At 38.6% G+C, this 19,265-nt stretch overlaps 1 protein-coding gene across 1 annotated transcript in view; it reads left to right on the top strand.

Annotated features, from left to right (window-relative positions):
• wdr11 (WD repeat domain 11) overlaps positions 1-19,265 on the top strand; it is an 87,478-nt gene that overhangs the window by 57,570 nt on the left and 10,643 nt on the right. The window contains exons 17-23 of the mRNA XM_057848134.1: positions 1,989-2,095; positions 4,537-4,651; positions 5,567-5,738; positions 5,854-5,962; positions 11,787-11,849; positions 12,024-12,089; positions 12,991-13,180. Coding sequence (XP_057704117.1) covers positions 1,989-2,095; positions 4,537-4,651; positions 5,567-5,738; positions 5,854-5,962; positions 11,787-11,849; positions 12,024-12,089; positions 12,991-13,180 — 822 coding nt within the window. The remainder of the gene's footprint in view (positions 1-1,988; positions 2,096-4,536; positions 4,652-5,566; positions 5,739-5,853; positions 5,963-11,786; positions 11,850-12,023; positions 12,090-12,990; positions 13,181-19,265) is intronic.

Raw genomic sequence — 19,265 nt, 5'->3', positions numbered from 1 at the left:
CCAATCCGTTTTGACTGGGAGGGTTGGCGGCGATTGTTCCCAGTCATTTGGTTGGACGTCTATCATCATCAATCGCACTAAAATATGATAATTTACCAGGGTTTACTCCAGTGCTTTGTAAGCCTGGTGGGGCTAAAACAGAAAGTGTATACTAGTATACAAAAAAAAAAAGGATACATATTTTAACTGCATCTGTTGATATGTTTGAAAGCACCATGGCGAAATCTTATGGTTGATATATGAACCAACGTGTCCCAGCTCTCTGCCATTGCACTGAATTGCATTGTATTTTTGTTTGTTTGACAAACCAGGGTTCCCGGTGGTCCTTCAAATGTTTCAAAATGTCTTAAAATCCGGATAATCAATGTTGTAAATTGTCTTAAATTTAATGGAAAATTCTAGTTCCTATTAAATTTCCAGAAGATGCGTTTAATGCCAGGTGTGAAATCACTGCAGTCTGTCATAAAACATCTATGGTGTGTATTTGTTTTATTAACGTCCGTGCACTAAATACAAGAGTTTGGAATTAATATACGGTACAGTGTCAGCAACCTCAGTGGCACTGGTTGCCACTGACGGCTAAGGCGTCCAATCCATTTGAGGTGGGATAGCAGCGAATGAACAAATGTTCAATTTCTGCCACTATCCCACTTTAAACAGATTGGACGTCTGCTAGTTAGAAACATATTCCAAATCACAACAGAAGGATTAAAAGAGGTTGTTTTCCTGTTTATTAGTTGTTTTGTACAATATACAAGAATGATTTCGGAATTTTCCATGTACCAATAATTTTTGTATCGCCAAATCGTGAGATCGTTATTGTTGGGCTTGTATCGCAAATTGTATGGTATCTTGACATATCCATAGGTTCCCACCCCTAGTGCAAAGTCTGCAAAAAGACTTTTGCGTTAGGGACAATGGGGGTTGAAGCCGACAAGTCGCACATGATAGGAGAAAAACACCAACGGTGTGTGGCAGTAGCTCTGTGTTTACAGTGAAATTAAATGTTTTTTTTTCTTCATTAGAAATTGTTGCGACATGTTTTGGCCTTAAGTTATATTTTTAAGGGCTTAAAATGTCTTCAAAAGCATTAAATTTGACTTTTGAAATGGTGCAAGAATCCTGTAAACTGTATTCATGACTGTGCCTTTTTGAAAGACTATGTTTAAGTACTGGTAATCAAGGGCTTATATTGTAATAACACATAATAGTCATAATTTAGAAAAATACAGTTAACTTAAAAAATTTCTTTCCTTCTCTGCTTCCTTCATTCATAACATGGTTGGTAGCTTCTCTACCGCCAGGCTTTGTCAGTTTTGCGGTGGAAATTCTGGCTAATGCCAGCCATCTAAGTTAAAATGGATTTGATGTCTATCACTATCAATTGCAGTGAATAAGTTAAACTTTTTTATGTTTCGTGTTTTCGTAATGGCACTTCAGTTAACCTTTTCTGAGGAACTTGTCGCTCCAGTATTTTGTCTTCTTGCTCTTTTTTTTTCGTAATCAGAAATCGCAATCAAGTATTACATTATGTTCCTAAGCATTTAGAAGCAGTGTGTCAGTACCTGCATCTTTTCACACTATTGTTATAGAGACTCGAGGGCTAACCACGGATTTTAAGTCCTTCGTAGCTTCTTCGTGACTGATTCAGATTCATGTTACAAAAATTTACATACCCCAAAGGCTTTGCAGCCTTCATATCTATGTCAGCACACTGACAGAAAGTCTCCTAAAATGTTTTATCCTGTCACCCACCCTACGCAACTGGAGGTGAGCCGTATACTGTGACACCAAAGCACCATTCTTGTTTATTGACATAATCTAACTTTAACTCACCCATGTGTGTTTACCACCTGGGTTTCATAAATATTAATAAACCTCTCAGTTATCATTCATACTCAAAACACAAATGTCAGTGATAGTGTTATATAATAGAAGGTATGGGAAAGGTTTTTTTTATTTTCCGCTGCTTATTGAATATGTTGCAGGGAAGTATGGGTAGTATTGCCTGCATTGCTTGGAAAGGTGACACCTTGGTGCTTGGTGATGTCGATGGAAATCTTAACTTCTGGGACCTTAAAGCACGCTTGTCCAGGTACGTACTTAGATACGTCATTCTTCTACTGTTATTTCATGCCATTTACCCCTATAATTTATTAAGAATTTAATAGGTCAGGAACAATTTAGGCAAGGGTAGACAATAAGGGAAATTCCATTGGCTTTAGAAGTTCACTGGCACCACTATCAAAACCACTGGCCCAGGTCAACGCGACAGTTATTGATCCCAATAATCATGAAAAAGAACAATTTGCATGAATAAGATTTCATTTTTTGAGGTAGATTTAATGAAAAGTACAACAAAATGGTCCAAAAACATGAATCTAGTGCAAATAATCCTATTCTAATAGCGTACCGCTTGTAACACGTTACCTTTGCTCATTAATATTCATGACGCTAGCGACTGTTGCTAGGGGGGTCAAACTCGCGCCTGTGCTTCATGCTAGACGCATGTAAATAATGTACGAATGAGATGTCTATTGAGCAAAACCTACTAATTCTGTCCGAAAATTATGTCCCTGGTGCCAAATTCACTGGTAAAGATGTGGAAGAACATACAAATGTTGACGAGATGACTTGAGTGTAGAGTGCTGAAAAAGACGGGGGGGGGGGGGGGGAGCCGACCTGATCGAGAGGTAGCTTTTTATCAACACCTTTTTCTTGTGTGTGTTTTTTTTGTTTTGTTTGTTTTTGTTTTTTTTACTAATATTGCCTGACAATGACGTTCATCCTGTTTCAACAAGCTATTCTTTACCAACATATGCCCTGTCTGTCTTATAGATATGATCCCCTGGTCTTACAATTGTGACAGTTCTTTGGGGTAGTTTATATTGCTATTTTTGTGTAGTGATCACAAATGCTACTTAGTGACACATTTTTTAATGGGAACAATTTAGAAGACAAAGAGATGACTATGGGAGTTATGGCTAACAATTTTCAAGCTAGACCGTCGTTATGGTGATATTATTTTCTCCATAGTCATGCGGATGAATTATAACATTATGTTCATCCCATAGGTTTCATACTTCTTAATTTTTCCCTAACTTACTTGTCTGCATTTGTGGGCATTGATCTGCACACCTCACAGTAAGCTTCGTTTTTTGGCTTATCGTAGCCAAGCCAATTCCAGCGGTCTTGACACTGGGGCTGAAACTTTCTGTACCTTTTCTTTTCATATTGGATTTTGCTTTCCCTAAACTTCTCTGTTGACTTTCTCTTTCTTGAGTGGTCTTTTTTCCTCCAGTGCTTTGCCGGGTGCTGCAGAAACATGTCATCTTGTAATAGTGGGCACTGAAATACTGAGAATCAATGAGCAGCAGTAATCAGGTTGCGCGCGTGAATGAGGTGTGTTTATGCCCCACGGAGAGCAACGGCTGGCTGCATAGACTGTTAAGGTTGTCTTTGATCGGGATAGCGTTACGTCATCAAAACATGGAACCACTCGGAATTAATGTGAAATAAGTTGTTTTTTTGTTTTGTTTTTTGTTTTAAATCCATGCATTATTCTTATACTGGCCCCACCGGGCCAGTGGTTGGAGCATTCTGGTGGCTCTGACATTTTAAAAGTACGTCCGGGCCACCGGGCTATTTATATTTTCGACCCTTCCATTTAGAGCATTTAACTCATTCGGTGCGATTGACGCTGCTAGATGTCCAATCTATTTCAGATCATAACATTTTAAATTCATTTCAATGTTTTGGTTTAAGTCTTTTAAACAACTCAACACACAATGAAATGCTTCATACATTTAATTTGCATATTTTTGAAGGGGAAAAAATTGAATACAAACAAATTACATTTTGTTAGGTCTAAACTTACTTGTATCTAGCAAAATAATAAATACCTAGAGGAGGACGAAGGCAAGGATCAGATAGGAGACAATGATAAGGCTTTACACTGACGGCCGTCAGGAGAAAGAGATTGATGCGTGCCGTGGGGCACGCAGCAAGCTTATCTAAACCCCCCCTGAGGAGCGCCAGCCTTTTATTAAGGAGTTGGAGAGCATTCATTGCACATGCGTAAGTTTTGTTTTATCGAGATTGTATCATTTACTGAGAACAGAAACCAGAATGAAACATTATGGTGACATTTACTGAAAACAGAAACTTTACTCTTTCCATTGTGTAAACACTAAAAAGCATAAGTAAATAGAGAAAACAATCATAACACCTAGTTTTAAACACACATAATTGCATTTACTATTATTGTGAATATTGTTAATACTGTTATTGTGCAAAAGCATTAAAGCACATCTCACACATTTTCCTGTGAATCTTACATTAAATTCATAGGGTCTTTAAAAAGTCTTAGATTTTGTTAATATTGACAAAAACCTGCTAACTTAAACATCTTTTGTAGACTTAGTTTTTTCTTGCCTTAAAAATTGACCTGGAATAAGAATGTACCAGCATAACAAGGAAAGTTGCAGTAGCACTTATTCTAGGATAAGAGAGTGACTCAATGATTTTAATATTTAGGGGAATACCAACTCACCGTGGCTGGGTGAAGAAAATTCGCTTTGCACCAGGAAAAGGCAACCAGAAACTCTTGGTTATGTACACTGATGGAGCAGAGGTCTGGGACACCAAAGAGGTATGTGACCATCTCACATGGACTAGTTTTTTTTGGTGTGTGTTGCTTTCTGAATTCCAATTGACCTGTGAAAATAAGTGAAATCTGCATCTTCTTGCAACGATTGCCTTATGTGAAAGCTCAGTTGTTTGTTGCTGACTTGCAATTTTAAAAATTGTGTGATTTCCAGTCACCTTGCCAATCTGTTGTCTTAAACAAATAGTCACATTGAATGTAACATTGCTCTTCCAGACACAACACTTACTCTCAATATTTATAAGCTTTGCATCGATAAACAGAAGCTAAACCAGCAATGAGATGATCACTTTTACTCTTTACCACAGAGTTCTGCTTTGTTACTCACTTATGAAAGAAATATTCATCACTATTTTTACCCCAAATACTTCAAAAGACTGGACTTCATTTGATTTTGTGTGTATGTCACACCAGCTTTCTCCTATCTGCAAAGGTAGACACAGGTTTATTTCTCTAGCGTATTTAGCAGTGTAGGCTGCAGGAAGATAGGTGGATCTTTATAGGAACTGAGATAAGATGTACTGCTCAGTCCTCAATCGTAAAAAGCAGACAGCAGATGGATCAAGTTGCAGAGGGAAGCAGCCGTAGAAGCTAGGGAGGAGCAGAAAAAATCTCCCAAAAGCTTTAGTGCTCTGCTGACAGCTGGCTTCGACGCTCACTTCTGCACATTCCCATTAAAAGCCAGAGAGGTTTTTGCACCTCTTGACAAGGTTGTTTGCTGTCTTCCCTTCTGCATCCAGTATTTTATCTATTCGGCATAATTTAAGATTTTTTTCAATGCTACTTCCTTCATATAACATTAGTTTTTCCAGTTTGCTGTTTGTGCAGCATCCAAATAATCTTACTGTCCCATAACGAAACCGTGTGTGTTGTTCTTCATTGGTTATAAACCTCTTGCAGGTCCAAATGGTCAGCAGCATGCGGATTGGTCGCAACGTAAACTATCGTGTCTTGGACATTGACTGGTGCACTTCAGACAAAGTTGTACTGGCTTCAGATGACGGGTGTATTCGTGTGTTGGAGATGGCGATGAAGTCTGCTAGTTATCGTATGGATGAACAGGATCTCAGTGGTAAGTCACTTACTGAAAAATATAATGGAAAAGAACAACAGCAACTTAAAAACATACGGTATGCCTATGCATGTTGTAGGTCTGCTTTCCCAAACATTGTTTTCTGTCTGTCCAGATTCAGTGTGGTGCCCCTACCTGCTGCTACCTCGAGCTGCTCTCACTCTTAAGGCATTCCTCCTGCTACAGCCATGGTCGGGGACCTTCACCATGGACATAACACAAGTGTAAGTACAAGTCCCTCTTGTTATTGCAATAACAGCTCTTAACTATTCCAGAGAAATTTCACTTTTGTTTATACGTGGTTAAACTGTGACATTCACAAGACAAAACACTTAAAAATGTTAGTTCACTCGTTACAGAGTTGGTTAATTACAAACTATTTGGTGGCATTTGACCAGAGGTGGGTAAAGTAGCAAAATACTTTACTCAAATAAGAGTAGTGTGACTTCTAAATAATAGTACTCAAGTAAAAGTAGGTATCCAAAAACGTACTCAAGTACAAGTAAAAAAGTATTTTTTGAAAAGAATGCTCAAGTAATGAGTAACATTGTGAGTAACTGTGCAACAATATCTGATGTTTTGTTTTTTAAGTATTGGTATATTTTTTTTCACAGCACGTCACAGATTAAAACTTATTATTATGCTGTACTATAAGCTATTACATGTAGGGATGGGAATTGATAAGATTTTTCGATTCCGATTCCATTACCGATATTGCTTAACGATTCAATTCTTTATCGATTCCCTTATCGATTCTAATTTGGTCTAATGGACTGTATGAGGTTCTGGGTTCAATATGTTTATGGTTCATTCGCCTCGGAGTGTCGGTTAGAACACAATGAGCGGAGAGTGGAGTTGGTCTTTGACACTTTTAATCCAACTTAACAACAGGCGCAACTACAGTGCCTTGCAAAAGTATTTGGCCCCCTTGAATCTTGCAGCCTTTCGCCACATTTCAGGCTTCAAACATAAAGATATGAAATTTAATTTTTTTTGTCAAGAATCAACAACAAGTGGGACACAATCGTGAAGTGGAACAACATTTATTGGATAATTTAAACTTTTTTAACAAATAAAAAACTGAAAAGTGGGGCGTGCAATATTATTCGGCCCCCTTGCGTTAATACTTTGTAGCGCCACCTTTTGCTCCAATTACAGCTGCAAGTCGCTTGGGGTATGTTTCTATCAGTTTTGCACATCGAGAGACTGACATTGTTGCCCATTCTTCCTTGCAAAACAGCTCGAGCTCAGTGAGGTTGGATGGAGAGTGTTTGTGAACAGCAGTCTTCAACTCTTTCCACAGATTCTCGATTGGATTCAGGTCTGGACTTTGACTTGGCCATTCTAACACCTGGATACGTTTATTTTTGAACCATTCCATTGTGGATTTGGCTTTATGTTTTGGATCATTGTCCTGTTGGAAGATAAATCTCCGTCCCAGTCTCAGGTCTTGTGCAGATACCAACAGGTTTTCTTCCAGAATGTTCCTGTATTTGGCTTAGGGGTGGGCGATATGGCCTTAAACATGTATCACGATAAATGGAGCAGATTTATCTCGATAACGATAAATGACGATAAAGTCGTCCAAGCGGACTGTTATATAATTTGAAAATCTGAACCAATGCATGAAATACAGATTAACAGTTTCTTGTTGATTTAGTTACCAGCATTCAATTTGATATATTTAACAAATGTACATGCAGTCTAGACATTAGGTTTATACAAATGAATTGTAAACAATAAGAATTCAAGTATGAGCATTTATAACAGAGTGTATGGCTTGAACAATGTACATTGTCAAAATCGATATGCCTGTGCAAACATGTCATTGTAACACAAATGACTTGCAGCTCGAACAGTACACTTCAAAAAGACAATTTATTGTTAATGGCTGCTGTGACATAATTATTCAATACAAGTGTTTACTTTATGGTTTCAGGGTCCCCCCCCCCCCCCCCCCCCCAGTGCATTTTTTAATAAATGCACACATACATGAACCCCCAAACAGACAGACAGACAGACAGACACACATTAAAGCTATATTGATCTTCTGCAAATGAAACACTTAAGATTTTATGATAGCAATAGTGACACAGAATTAAACACATACAGAAAAATAGCTGGGGCCATTTGTGCTATGCTGAATGCTTTACCATCACAAAAGCTATCAGAGAAATCACACACAGTCAGATACAAAATAACGCGACATAGTAATTGCTAGATGCAGTCCATGCCCAATCCACTCATTAAATTCAGCCGTTTCGACAAGGTTAGAGCCGCTATCCGACTCCATCACGTTCATTTGTAGCGTTAGCCGCTAGCGGCCGCTAGCGTTAGCGGCTACCGTTAGCCTGTGGCCTGGCTACCGGTAGAAAGCACCATCTCCGGAAATTGTGAGAACAAGGGAGGACAGCTGGTGAAAGCCCGTCTGGATGCCACCAAGAGTCTATTAAATGTCGGGTGAAAGTTTGGCGAACCTCCCTTAAGCCACACTCCATCACGTTTTGCTTGTAGCATTAGCTGCTAGCGTTAGCTTACCGGGCTTCTGTTTGATTGGCTTCCTGATGATCACGTGACTCCCTACGTAAGCACATTCACTGCTTTCTTAAAGGGGAATGAGCATAGACGAACAACACAGAGTCAAAGCGGGATGAAAAGACCATTTTCTTGTTTTATTAATTTACCGAATTTACCGACATGGTCAAAATTACGTCGGTCATCGTGAAGAATTTCGGTGACGGTAAATTTTCGGTTTACCGCCCAGCTCTAATTTGGCTGCATCCATCTTCCCGTCAATTTTAACCATCTTCCCTGTCCCTGCTGAAGAAAATCAGGCCCAAACCATGATGCTGCCACCACCATGTTTGACAGTGGGGATGGTGTGTTCAGGGTGATGAGCTGTGTTGCTTTTACGCCAAACATATCGTTTTGCATTGTGGCCAAAAAGTTCAATTTTGGTTTCATCTGACCAGAGCACCTTCTTCCACATGTTTGGTGTGTCTCCCAGGTGGCTTGTGGCAAACTTTAAACGAGACTTTTTATGGATATCTTTGAGAAATGGCTTTCTTCTTGCCACTCTTCCATAAAGGCCAGATTTGTGCAGTGTACGACTGATTGTTGTCCTATGGACAGACTCTCCCACCTCAGCTGTAGATCGCTGCAGTTCATCCAGGGTGATCATGGGCCTCTTGGCTGCATCTCTGATCAGTTTTCTCCTTGTTTGAGAAGAAAGTTTGGAAGGACGGCCGGGTCTTGGTAGATTTGCAGTGGTCTGATGCTCCTTCCATTTCAATATGATGGCTTGCACAGTGCTCCTTGAGATGTTTAAAGCTTGGGAAATCTTTTTGTATCCAAATCCGGCTTTAAACTTCTCCACATTACAACAGTATCTCGGACCTGCCTGGTGTGTTCCTTAGTTTTCATAATGCTCTCTGCACTTTAAACAGAACCCTGAGACTATCACAGAACAGGTGCATTTATACGGAGACTTGATTACACACAGGTGGATTCTATTTATCATCATCGGTCATTTAGGACAACATTGGATCATTCAGAGATCCTCACTGAACTTCTGGAGTGAGTTTGCTGCACTGAAAGTAAAGGGGCCGAATAATATTGCACGCCCCACTTTTCAGTTTTTTATTTGTTAAAAAAGTTTAAATTATCCAATAAATGTTGTTCCACTTCACGATTGTGTCCCACTTGTTGATTCTTGACAAAAAAATTAAATTTCCTATCTTTAAGTTTGAAGCCTGAAATGTGGCGAAAGGTTGCAAGATTCAAGGGGGCCGAATACTTTTGCAAGGCACTGTATATACAGGCAATGGCACTTGATATTAAAATCACTCAATGAGCAGATGAGAACATGCATGGAAAGATGTTGATGTATTTATATGTGTGTGGAAGAAGACTGAAATGTGTGGGTACATGTGTGGTTCTAAAAGGGAGGAAAATTACATCATATTAGTGCTGATGCAATAAACAATGCAAATTGACTGTAAAGCAGTCAATAACACACATACATGACTCGTAATATTATAATGACACAGAGGTGGGGGGGCAAGTGCGCGCATCAACTAGGAAGCACGCTGCGTACACGTGCGGTCATCTTGGCCATAAAAATGGCGAAAACTAAGCACTTTACACTCATATGGATGTACAACATCATTTTAAGATGCTAGACTTACACATTCCCTCTTAACCAGGGGTGAAAGTGAGCCGGAACGCACCGGATCGGCGTTCCGCCAAGAAATACGATGGCGGAACGCCGATCCGGCATACGGTGCTTTGATCCTGAAAATATGACCGCAACTGTCAAAACCCATTAAAAAAAACAAAAAATTAAAAAAAGAAAAAACTGCCACGCTGCCACACACGCATCACCAATAAGAACAATCTACTAACGTCAGATTTACGTCCACAAGTGTTAACAACAAGCCTAATAAAGAGCTTGTTTAGCATCGTCCGTTTTCACTGATTTTTATTATTCATTTATTCTACATAGTTCTTCCCAACATCTCGATCTGACAAGTCGCGTTGCCTGTAGCCCTTTTCACACATATATCCATGGAAATTCCCGTATCAGGTGACGCGGGATCTACTCTCGTCATTGCTTTCCCATGAAAAGATGTCTCGAGAATGAAGCAGGTTGGACGCTTTCACGGACTTGTCCCGTGTTGCCTACTGGCGCTCTCTGTGCGTGGAGGGCTGCTGGCGCAACTTCATAACCTGGACATTACGTCATTTTTGGTCAGCATTGGTTGTCACAATGTTGGTCAAATCGTGTCGTGTTTGGTTCCGGAGGGAGCGTTCCCGACATGTGACTGCAACCAATTTAAGGTCATCAAGAGGTAAGATCGGGGCTGAAAAATCCAGCCCGACCCGACCCGGGTCCGCGGGTATTGTAGCCCGACCCGGCCCGAGCCCATTCAATCAACCGGATTTGCAGGCCCGAGCCCGAAAAAACCCCCAAAATGTTATGTTTTATTTGTAGGCCTGAGCCCAGAAAAAGAACCAAATGTTATATTTTATTTGTAGGCCTGAGCCCGATAAAAACCTCAAAATTCTATATATTATTTGTGATTGAACGTCTATGGCGGTCAGTCAGCAATGAGGTAATTTTGGGCCATTTAAGGTCATTTACCTGTTGATTTGGGGGTATTTTATGGGTCACTTCCTGTTTATTTTGAGTTACAGAACAGGACGTGAAATGGGAATCACCCAAATGAATAGGCAGTGACTCAAACTCAACAGGAAATGACCTGTAAATGCCCTGAAAATCGGACCGGATGACTGTGAATGCTCTGGTTTTGAATGAACAAACTTTCCCAGTCTAAATAGATTGGGCGTTGAGCACTGTCAATGGCAGCCTTAGAGTTAACTGGGACACTATTATGGTGGAAGACTTTGGTGGCAACTTGATGGTTCCTTCGATTCTTGACAGGAGCATATCGATAACCTTTTGGGATACAATGTATCACCATGTATCACCATTTCAATATTTTGTCATAGCCCTAATGCCCAAGTTTCCGAGATGGTGCTTTTCAAAATGGTGGAGCATGAACAAAAAGCTGTGACTAGTAAAGACATTATAATTTTTAAAAGATGATTTATCGTCAATTTGCACATCTAATGGTGCAAGCATAGCAACGTAGTGTACACATTTTATAAAATGCTTATTTTTTTCAACCCTGTATTTGCTAAAACAAAAACTCACTGTGTACATATTAATGCATTTTCTTGCATCCAAATGCAAGAGAATGCATGAATTAATAAGGCGAGAACAGTTGCTCACGCAACAAACCAAAATGAGTTTTTGTTGTTGTTGTTGTTGCTACGACGTCAAAAGCACATTAACTGGACATGCTTATAGTTACCAGTTAGCAAATAGTAAGCGTCATCTTTCGCAGAGCATCTGAAGGCAGCATTAGTCCTCTAGCATTGAAGCTCTAGATGTAGAGGATTCGAATAATAAATATTTACACAAAAAGAATGTAATTTTCCAGGTCAAGTTGAAGCCTTGTGACATGTTTGTGATTTCCTTTTCAGAGACTACAGTGAGAAAGATGAGATTAAAGGTCTGATCCAGGAACAGCTCAATTCTTTGTCAAAGTAAGTTTTAGCTTTGCTCTACCTTTGAAGTAGTGAGTTTGCATACTGCTGCAGATTATTTTTTAGTAAGGTTGTAAGAAATACAAGAGGTGTTGTGTTGAAGAGTTCATATAGAAAACTAGGCTGGCTCTGCTCACGGCATGCTCCCGTTATATATCTCTGATGGCTCCCCAGTGACATGAAGAGTGTGCTGCAGGACCCAGAGCTCAGCTTGCTGCAACGCTGCCTCCTGGTCTCACGGTGAGTTGTAGTCAGTACACACAGTGCTGTCTTCTTGAGGTTTAGACAAAAGTCCGTTATGAATTTGGAGTTTTTGGAAAAGGTGGCAAGTGACAATTGTTTCAATAATCAGTTTACCTGTAGATGATTCTGTTGCGATAAATCCAGTCGGATTCAAAAAAATTTTTTAATACTATGCATTAATTCACAAACAGGACATAATTCAAAATTAAGAGTGTAGTGTAAAATGATTAGGAATGTTTATCTGCTGGTTTTGTCAGTAACGTAAGAAAATTGGCATTCATGATTTAGCGACTGGTTTTGTCAGTAACAAGAAAATAGGCAAACATTTTGAAGAATATTTTTTAAATCAAAAGCCGATATTTACAAATTTCTTATTCATTCTAATCGTCTAAATTGTATTTTGTCAGATTGCATCACATAGTATCATATAATAACTAACACATGACTATAGTCTTCAGCAACTTTGCTGTCATCTTTGCTCCAGCTCTTATTTCTTTTTTAACCCCGGACAAATCGAAACAATTTATCTCGAGTGCAAATTACGTGGTGCAAAAGAAGGAAACTTTTGGCTTGCAAATAATCAGAATCTTTCATAGAGCTCATGAATCTGTAATGCCTCTGCATCTGGCCATCCTACCATGGCATTGTTAATGTGGCTTGGTAACCTGGCAACAGCTGTGTGTCAGTGCAGGATTGCTGAAGGAGACTGAGAGTGGTAAAAGAAAAAAAAAAAAATACAGAAGGTTGTGGTTTTCAGTGTGCTGGTGCGATTGGGAAAAAATGTGCTGCAAGATGCTGTAGTCTCACCACTAGAAAGGTTCAAATACAAAAGAAAGGTTCAAATACAAAAAGAAAGCTTAATATGTGGATTTTGACTGGGCAATGTTCCAAACTACAGGTTGTTCGGGGACGAGTTTGACCTTCACTTTTGGACAGTGGCTTCACACTACCTCCAGTCATTTGCCCAGGCTCGTCAGCTCAGTGTGTCCACAACGGAGAGTCAGGTTCAAAGTGAATTAGCCCAACAGTCCCCTCAGAATCACCTGGACATCTGTCACGACACGTTGTGTGAGAGCTCTTATTTCCAGGTCAGTGAAAGACCTTTTTTCATTTATTTATGTATTTATTTTAATTAAAACAAATCAATATCGGTAATTATTAATAGCAATCCTCCCCCCTGGATAAGTAAAAATATTGTGAATATACAGTACATGCACATACTGGACTTTGTTTAACCGTTATGTGCATTATCATGTTGAGTAATGTATTCCTTTTTACCCTAAATGAAAAATGTATTTTAAATATACGACCAGCCAATTTAAATACACCTGCATAATTATATGAAGTCTGCTGTATGACCTTTATAATAGCAATAAAAAGATTAATATTACTCAGCATTTTGTTACCTGATTTATCTTCACAGGTGCATCAAAGCTTTTGGATATAATGAGCTTAGGAATATTGGATTCTTATGCAGTTTAATTTGACACATACTACTAACTCACATCCTCATCTCAAGGTGGTCTTTGCCCAGAAACTGAGAGGTCCTCAGCTGGCATTATGACTGATAACATGTTGAAAGGCCCGGGGCTTCTGAGAACAGATGGCACCTTGTACGGATAAACAAACTTCCAGCTGCACTCACATATGTACAGTATATAATTTGAAAAACTAATGAAAAATCCATCAATGAGAACCAATATGTCCAGCAAAGAAATAAATGGAGGTGGGAGGTAGTCGTGCATTGCCATTACCTAAATTGTCGTTTCTTGCCGCGTTCAAATCTGAAGAACTTAGTGAACAATAATATAGCTTTTTTTTTTTTTTTTTTTAATTCTACCAATTTGTCAATAGGGGTGTGACAAAATATCGAAATGTTGATATATCGTAATACTTTGTATCCCAAAAGGTTATCGATATGCCAAGAATCGAGATATCATTTTAAAAATGTGTCAATGTTGAATAAAAAAAAAGAAAAGGAACCAACAAGTTGCTACCAAATTCTTCCACCATAATAGTGTCTCAGTTAACGCTAAGGCTGCCATTGACGGTGCTTGACGCCCAATCCATTTAGACTGGGAACGTTCATTCATTCGAAACCAGAGCATTCGCAGTCATTCTGTCCGATTTTCAGGGCATTTACAGGTCACTTGCTGTTCATTTACAGGTCATTTCCTGTAGAGTTTGGGTCACTGCCTATTCATTTTGGTGATTCCCAGGTCACTTCCTGTTCTGTAACTCAAAATAAACAGGAAGTGACCCATAAAATACCCCCAAATCAACAGGAAGTAACTTAAAAAATCAACAGGCAAATGACCTTAAATGGCCCAAAATTACTTCATTGCCTGGCATTGACTGCCAATGACAGCCATAGAACTTCAATCAGTTTGAAGTGGGAGGGATGGCATCCGTTCATTCGCTGCCACCCTCCCAGTTCAAATGGAGTGGACGTCTACTAGTGATAAACTCATTCCAATTCACAGCAGAAGCTTGTTTTTCTGTTCATTAGTTGTTTGTAGAATCTCCTAGAATGACTTCCTGACCAATTTATTGATAATCGTATCGTCAGATCGTGATTGTGAGCTTTGTATCGCAAATTGTATGGTATCATCGTGAGGTACCAAGAGGTTCCCACTCCTATTTGTCAATGTAGCCTGAAACAAGTTTCTTTAGATGATAATTCATTCCTAGTTGGTATGACAACCACAAGGCTTTTTGAATAATTTCTTCTATTATTGCTCAAATGAACGGTACGATTCAGCACTAAACATTCCAATGTTAAAATGAGTGGATTCCCCTCTTTGCCAAGCTGCCATATATGTTTTTTTTTTGACAAATAAAGTAAGCTAAAGGTGATAATAGTTGACGTTTCATTCCTCTGTGTAAGAATGAGAAAAGACTAGGACAAAAACTTAACTATGCATTCTCTTTACTTGAAGCTTGACTAAATGCCTGTCCACACATTTCCTCGCCCACAAGATTAAAAACAAAACAAAACTGTCCTTTGGATGTCACTAAATAATGCAAATACAATGTCACTTTCTAATTTCAGCTAGAACTGGTCTTTCTGTGACTCCATCATAGCCACTGACTCTTTGTAGAAACGTTTTACATTTTGTTTTAATGAATGTTTGACTCCATCTTAACAAGGGACCACACAGTGAGCATAAATAGATGAATTTCAAAGAACTGCCCAAATAATCTAAAGCTGCATTGACTTGTGGTATCATAAAACAGCCGCAGTGGCAGCAGCCTGACTGTAATTACTAATATGTAAGACTCCAACAGAGAGCACACAGTTTCGAATCTTCTAAACGCATTTGATTTATGCCCTTAGCTGTGACTCACTGAAGAATTGAGCGTAACTACTAACTACATACAAAAATATATAATAAAATAAAGTAACTGTCAGTAGACACACATATCTGCACATTGCCACACACAGACACATTTTCTTATGTTTATCCCTTTGTTTCCTAGAGTTTTCACATAATTACCGCACTTTCGACTTTGAATTCTCTTTGTGTCATAGTTTTAAAAAGAAATCATATCCCCAAACTGAGCGGCTGGTGATATTAAAAGGAATAATGCGCCTGTTTTTCAAAGGCAATAGAAACGCAAGCAACTCCTCAAACAAAAAAAAAACAACAAAAAAAAGATTTTAAAGCTGTTATATGGAGTTGTGACTTTTTTACTCGCAGCTGCCAGTTCTGGCCTAAAGCGTAACTGCAGCTTCAAGGTTAAGCTCGTGCGTGGCTCGCTTGATTGTACGAGTTGTACTGGAGTTGGGGCTGTGCTGGAAGCCAGTCTCTTGTCTGCAGTAGGGCTACAGCTATCGACTATGTGGGTAGTCGATTGGTTAGTTCAAACAATCTAGTAATCGGATTACGAACATTTAATGCGTTGAAGGATAAGTTTCAGATTTAAAACAAAGAAATTAGTTTTAATGCCTGCAATAATGTTTATTTTGGCTTGCTTAGATTGCACTTTCAAAAGAGCATTAAATAGGAATGCAAAGTAAAATTCCTGAGTGTTTCTTCAAATCATGCAGAATTGCACTTTCATTTCACAAGAGCAATAATTAAAATAGCTGAGCTTAGCCTCAAATGCTATAAAAAGATAAATGAGGATCTAAGCACAACAAAAGAACAATTGGCTAACTTGCATAGCAAAAGTCCGCCAGCTTAAATGCTATAAAATGCTGACTTTTTTTTTTTTTACACAGCTCTTAAGAAATTGTTCAAACACATGTTCCCACAAAAAACCTGCTGGAGCAGCTGGATCCAGCCGTTACATGAGATTTGTCCAGTGTTGTTATTCTTACTTTAAAAAAAGAAAATAATTACAGTGACAAATTACTTCTCCCAAAAAGTAATTGCGTTAGTAACTCAGTTACCTGAATATAAGAGTAATTAGTTACTTGACAAAGTAACTGGTGATAATTTTCATGTTGTTTTTTTTCCTCAAAAAAAAAAAAAAAAAAAAAAAAAAAACAGGTCACACAATCTGAAATTTAAAGGGTTTTTGGGACAATTGGCCCTAGCCGAATTCTTTACCTTAAACTTAACTGGACACAGGGGTATTGCGGATATTGCGATAACTAGATAACAACCTTTGCTAAGTGTGTAAGTCATTTAATGTTGTGAATCAACCGTTAAAGTTGTTAAAATTGCTCCCGTTATTGCATTAGTTCCCTTCAGTCTGTTTTCGACATGTGTAAGTTTTAAAACTGTTTCATCATTTAGGAGCATTTTAGATAAAAAGTCACTTGGGTTCGCTAGGAAGGTTCCCAACAACAGAGCCTTCATGAGAAGTCTACTGCTTTAAGATGGCGGCTGTTTACTAACGCATCTAGTTCTTTATTATATATGTTGCTAATGCCGCCGTGTCTGTCATTTGCATCTAGTTTTGTATATATGTGATATTTACCGAAGCATCATGTGGGCGTAGTTTGTAGGCTATCGGCTACACTCAGGTATTATTGGAGCCACCTAGCATAGTAGCATCGCGTTTGCAACGGTTTCACACTCCCTTGCCTTTTCCCCACTCCTGCTCTGCTCTTTCGTCTCCTTGAGTCCGTCTTTCTCAGACTTTTCTCCCGTCAGTCAACACACACGCCTTTCCCGCCTCATTAACAGTAACGGCGTTGCCAAGATGAGAAAAGTAATTAATTTAATTACTCACTACTGAAGAAAATAACGCCGTTAGTAACGCCATTATATTCTAACGCCATTATTAACCCTTTAAGGTCTGGGCCTATTTTGTCTGATTTTGCATGCCTTTGAAGTTGCCTTTATATTTCAAAGAAAGAATTGTTTACGATGGCCTGGTTTGGTCCCTTTTTTTGTGACACCTTGAACTTCATGTCCAAACGGTTGTTTCCTTCACTGACCAATTATAAATCATCATTTTGGGCCCAAAAAGACCAAAAATTCCAAAATCGTTTTGTCAAAATTTTTAATATTGATGTCCAATTGACAACCAAACATGCGTAACGAACCATTTTGAAACTTTGTAATATTTATTCAACATGTTACGATGAACATTCAACCAAAAAATTTTAGAATAAATAGTCTTATATTTGACAATTCAACATAAACAACAGGTATAGCCATAGGCGTTTTTTGCCTTTATACATGCTCTAGTCAAAACAGGTTATATACAGCAGACCAAACAGTGAAGAACAGTGAAAAAATATATACCATCTAACACAAAAAGCGTTTAGAGGCCATCTCTTTATGAGTTTAGGTATCGCGGCCCATCACCTGATGAAAACTATGTACACACAATCAAGCTTCTTTAACACACATTTATATACACAAATTGAGAAGACTGATTGTGAGGGGAAAAAAATAAATAAATAAATATATATATATATATATATTGGGAAAAAAAGTATTTTCAAAAATATTTACAATAAACAAGTTAATTTTTTTTCAGGCATGCCACTCCGAAAAGCAGTTTCGTCCTGGAATTAGACACAGGGCTACATCACACAGCTCACACTTCCATGGGGTGTCGGTCTTCTTTCCACCTTTCCATTTTCATTTCACTTTACTTTCATTGTCACTATAAATGTACATGAAAAAAGTCAGTATTTATGAAAATAATAAAGTATAAAATAAAAATATATACAGCAATAAATAATAATGGAAATCTATATGTATGACAATAGAAAGAATACCATAGCTGAATATGTGCTACATCCCTAATCTTCATATAGAAAGAAGAACACAAATTATAAATTCCTGCCTGGGATACCCACAGTGCACGTACGACTTTGATCTGATTTGCACATTTTATTATTATATACACAAACACACACTTATATTGCATCAAAATTAACTTTGTCTTGCAATATCAAAAGAAACTTTTTCAGCAAAAAAAAAAAAAAAAAAAAGAGTGAGTTGGCTTACCTCTGCTCGTCGATGGCGTCACCCACGTGTTCAAATCTGTCACTATCTTCACTCAAGGACTCTTCCGAAGAAGATGATGATGACGAATTTGGACCATCCTCTTCCTCAAGTTGATCAAAAAGCACAATTGCTTGCGCTAAATTTAGTATTCCGTTCATTGTCAAAGTCACACAAAGTAGCTGCTCGATCCAAACGGCCGTCGCTCGCCACCTCGCTGCTTCAGAACACTCCTCCCTCTCGTTCTGTAGAACCTCGCACGGCAGTTATATTTATTAAAAGAAACGCATTTTGTGCTTCCACTGTGACTTCGAAAGGGTTCGTTTGATTTGTGTTTTTTCCATGGAGCTTCGGTTTTGAAAAAGGACAAGAAATGATGGAAATATAGACATAAACAAATGATCCATGCAGCGTTTTAATGTTTTTTTGAGAGGACAATAAAACTATAAAACTTAAATGACAATATCTCACGTTCTAGTTGGTCGATTGACTTCAAATAATAACGAGAGTAAACCGCAACTTCCGCACTTTAAAACGAGACCAACCAACGGCATGTGGGTGACGTAATTAAAACGTGAGGGCGCTTCAAAGACGACGTGCGCTGAGGACGCACCGGCGCGTCCTTCGACTCTCAAGGGTTAACAACACTGGATATGTCATATTCACTGTTGCCACTAGAGGGCATCGTATCCACCCAAATCAAGAAAACTAAATGTAAACACTCAAAACAAATTACAACGTCACTCTAATATAACGAATC

Source organism: Corythoichthys intestinalis, chromosome 10 (genome assembly GCF_030265065.1).
Source record: "Corythoichthys intestinalis isolate RoL2023-P3 chromosome 10, ASM3026506v1, whole genome shotgun sequence".
Taxonomy (NCBI): Eukaryota; Metazoa; Chordata; class Actinopteri; order Syngnathiformes; family Syngnathidae; genus Corythoichthys; species Corythoichthys intestinalis.
This window is presented reverse-complemented; position numbering and strand designations above follow the sequence as displayed.